The 4,071-nt window shown below is 39.9% G+C and overlaps 1 protein-coding gene across 1 annotated transcript; it reads right to left on the bottom strand.

The window, feature by feature from the left end:
- Nucleotides 1-604: 604 nt before the first annotated feature.
- cnmd (chondromodulin) lies at nt 605-3,845 on the bottom strand. Its single transcript, XM_026294699.1, has 8 exons — nt 3,783-3,845; nt 3,567-3,677; nt 3,285-3,428; nt 2,562-2,702; nt 2,329-2,442; nt 2,016-2,169; nt 1,399-1,586; nt 605-832 (listed from the first exon to the last, which is right to left on the bottom strand). The coding sequence occupies exons 1-8, from the start codon at nt 3,843-3,845 to the stop codon at nt 605-607; spliced, it is 1,143 nt and encodes a 380-aa protein (XP_026150484.1).
- Between the last annotated feature and the right edge of the window lie 226 nt (nt 3,846-4,071).

The following is a 4,071-nucleotide window of genomic DNA, read 5'->3' as shown; positions in this document are numbered from 1 at the left end:
GAAGTTATGGCAACCCTTGCTGTCACTTCAGTTTTATCAGAAAAGCACCCAGTGGAGCCATGGAAACAACATGTGACACACATAAAAAAAAGACAGCCAAATCAAAGCCAGCATATACTGTGATTAGAATTTATTGAAGCCTATTCAGTTAGAAAAGGTACATGATCTGCTTAGTCTTTGGTGTCAGTCCCCTATCCTCCATTAAATACAGCACAGTGCATTAAGCCTTGATACTACATGATCCAAAAAAAAAAAAAAAATTGAATGTGCTCATTTGTGGTTCTCTTGCTGCAAATAGGAATATAGCGTTTATATATTCAATATTTCTGTATCTAAATAAGCAGTTTGCAGAGAGAGAAAAGCACTTATTTATATGTATAATTTATACATAGAAGAAGATATTTTGTCTGGACAAAATTTGCCACAATCAAACATCATGTTTTGTGTTAACAGGCATGGCATTCTGACAGTATTTACAGTAAAACTGTAATATATATCCACTATATATATACATATACATATATATGTAAGAGCTGATCATTAGAGACCTTTGTGATATTTGGGAATAACAAGACCCATTCTTGTACCAGTGTAGGATATTTTCTTACACCAATCCTAAAATGCGTGCCACCCACCACCGACAAGGCATAACGATTCGACAAGCTACCTGGCACCCTCTGTAGTTGTAAGGCCAAGGCCAGTAGCCACGCAGAGGCTCGCATATTCTCTGACAGTGAGTGTAGCTGCGTTGGCATTCAGAGCAGCAGATCCCCTGGTGGTCTAACATGGTGTCAAAGGTCATGCCGCCTTCTTCTCCGGTCCCTCTGCTGCGCTGCAGTTTGGTTTTGAAGCAATGTTAATTTTCAAGAGTAATCTTTTTTTTTTTTCCTTTTTTTTTTAATTTATACACATTTGCAATTCAAATGTTTTCAAAAACTTCTCATCCTCCCTAACACATGACTGCAGTTCTCTCAGGCAACATGAATTTTTATAACCACTGGGATTTTGCACTTCAGCTCATAAGTTCATCAACTTGGAATGGCAGCTGTTACCCCAGTGACCTGTAATTATAGCTACTAATATGACACATACTCAACAGCCACAGCAGCACTGTATACCACCCACAGCTGAAAGGAAGACTAAGGCCAGGTTAACACATTTTCACTCCATGTGCTTCTATTTTTGGGAGAATACATTTTTAACAAGGCTGGCAACTTAAGGATGGTGTTATGTTGTCATCTGTACAACTCTTGACAAAACAGAGAAACTTCAATTCATAATGTTACTTTAAGGATCGCTTCGGGGTTCAGTATATGTCTCCTGACAGTTAATCAAAAATTCACCACCTCTGAAGTCTTGTTTATCATAAACTGAGTTGTTGATGAAGCTGCTACTCACATGATAGGGGTTTTCAGGATTGTATGCTGACCCCGCGGCTGACTGCGCCCCCTCGTCTTGTTCCGCGACTCTGGTGGTGTCACCCTCCGCATGACTCACCAGGTCCCCATCATCGGCAGCTGCCTCAAACTCCTCCATGTTCAACTGCTGTTTGGCTTGCTGTGTGTCTCTCTTTCTCCTCTTCCCATCTGTTACAGAAGCCACAAGAGGCAAGAGTATTGGGTCAACATCCACAAGACGCCATACATGTCCTTAGAGCTCAATCCTACATAGCTGGGGCCGTCTCAGATGTCCTAAATTATTCAATTACCAGCAGTGATATCAGGCAGTCTTACATATTTCAAGATCATTCTTTTTTAATACAAGACCGGAGCCTTTTTTAGTGTACAACTCTAGCGTATGTTCAAATGTTTCACCAACTTCTCAGACAAGACTGTAAATTTAACAACTATGTCGCGGAGAAGCAGGGCAATCACAACCAAGGATTTAAATAAGCTATGAAGAAATATACAAAAAAGAAATCACGTGGAATGGATTTGCTGTATGATAGCAAGCCAGTTTTCCTCGAGTCTGTGGGATGGATTGAATGGATACATAACAGGTAAAAATGAAGCAACCTTCAGGATAAATAGGTTGGAGCCAATAAATGGGAAGTTCTCCACAAAGACTCAGAATTTTGTTGCTCAGAAAACTGGTCTCCTTCAGCGGTTGCCCTCCTGCAACCCATATGTGGAAGTCCTCATCAAACCTCACTGGCATTAATTCGTCTGTCTGGGAAGAAAAAGAGTGACCTTGAATTAGTCAGATGTAAAAAGACAGATTTACAGTGTAAAATGCAGCCAGAATATATTTTGCTTGTCTTTAACCTTGTAATTTCTTTAGCTCTCTCAAATTTGTAGTGTTCTCTATCAAGTAGTGTGCATACTGTACCAGGTCAAACATCAGTGACTCTTTGTTGTGAGCTCCCATGTGTGGAAGGTTGCCTTTGATTTGGGATTTTATATAGCACTTGTCTCCTCCAAGGAAGCGGATTCCAGTTATTCCCTGCACCAAATCACAGCGATGCCATGTTTACACTCATAGCTTTGCTACTTTCCTAAGCACACAGTAAAAGCTTCAGCTCAGCTACCTCATGAAGAGAGAACAAGGACACACTCACTCACAATTTGAAAGTCATGAATCTCCACAGCTTCCTCAGCTCCGCTCCCAGTTTTAAATCTCTCCAGGTTGTTGTCAGAATCAATTTCCACGGAGCCCTCCCTCACCTCTCCATTGATGTTCATACTGTAACGAACATTATAAACCTGGCAGAAATCAAAGTGGCATGTGAAAACGACTAGTGATTAGTCAAGTTAGGTAAACCACACTGTAGCAAACAAAAAGACACACACACAAAGAAATTACTAAGCATCATATTTCTTATGCTATTTGTCTGCACAGTAATTTGTGTTGTTTCTTCTTTTAGAGAAATCCTATGTAGTTTGAGTACATAGAGAATTGGAACAAAGCACCACAGGAGATGCTGTTGATGGGACTGTCTGCCCTACAGGTGAGCTCATTAGGACACAAAAAGCATTATATTATTTTTATAGGATAAAATACAGGAACTGTGTATGTAGCTTGTATCTGTTGTAAACAAAATTAAACGTGATTTCAGTGTAGGATTTGTGATGATTACAGACAGGGCACCTCAGTAAAATTAACATAAATATCGCTTAACAATTTCGATAAATTACAATCATACCTATGAAACTTTTTAGCCTTGATGTTTTTGGAAACTTTGAGTCTATTTCCTACCAAAAGAATCCCTCTCATTCACTTTCAGAGATAGATATTATTGTAGGAGCACTGTAATAACAACAGCATGGTCCTTTGGCAACACTTACATTTTTATCACTGACTTTCCACAGGTAGAGAGCAGCCATGGATGCACACAGCATTAACACAGCCCCAACAATAAGAACCGCAGCTCCAAATCTCAGGAGGCGGCTGACTGTAACAGATGTTGGCGTGCTGGATGTGCTTTGTACCTTAAAGGTTCAGAGTGAGCAAAGTAAGACACACACACTGAAGAATGACTGGTTATCCGGGAAACCTTCAAATTAACACCTTCAGACTGTGGCTGTTAATCATATTTTTAATCAAAAACATATTAAAAGTTGTCTTACCAGACTTGTGCAGTGTTCAAGACAGCCATTTCTGCCAGTGGTCTTTTGGACTTTTTCCGCAGCCTCTCTCATCATGTCCACCATAATTCCTTCTCTAGTAATGCCACTTCTCTTTGGAGAATTGGGTTATCCACCAGAAGCCTATTTGATGCTTCAGTGTGAATGACGTACGGTTGATATAAATTCTTTGAGCTAAATTCTTCGTCTGAATGTTACCTGTCGGGCCAGGTTGCGGCCATCCCGTGGCACCAAAGACTTCTGAAGCCATTCTGAGCTCATCGTAGATTGGTTTTGTAATTGTTTTCTTATCTTTTTATGACTAACCTCTAATCATCTAATGCCTATCATGATAATATAAAAATTCATGAGTACAAAGATTTCCTCCAATTCTTTTCTGCTTGCAGGTGTCAGCAGAAATGAACACACTGCAGTAAACTTGTTATGCAGAAGCGGGTCTTTATATTCACGCAATATCCTACAGCATGCAAGTCAGTGCAACATGTAT

Source organism: Mastacembelus armatus, chromosome 21, assembly GCF_900324485.2.
Source record: "Mastacembelus armatus chromosome 21, fMasArm1.2, whole genome shotgun sequence".
Classification (NCBI taxonomy): domain Eukaryota; kingdom Metazoa; phylum Chordata; class Actinopteri; order Synbranchiformes; family Mastacembelidae; genus Mastacembelus; species Mastacembelus armatus.
This window is presented reverse-complemented; position numbering and strand designations above follow the sequence as displayed.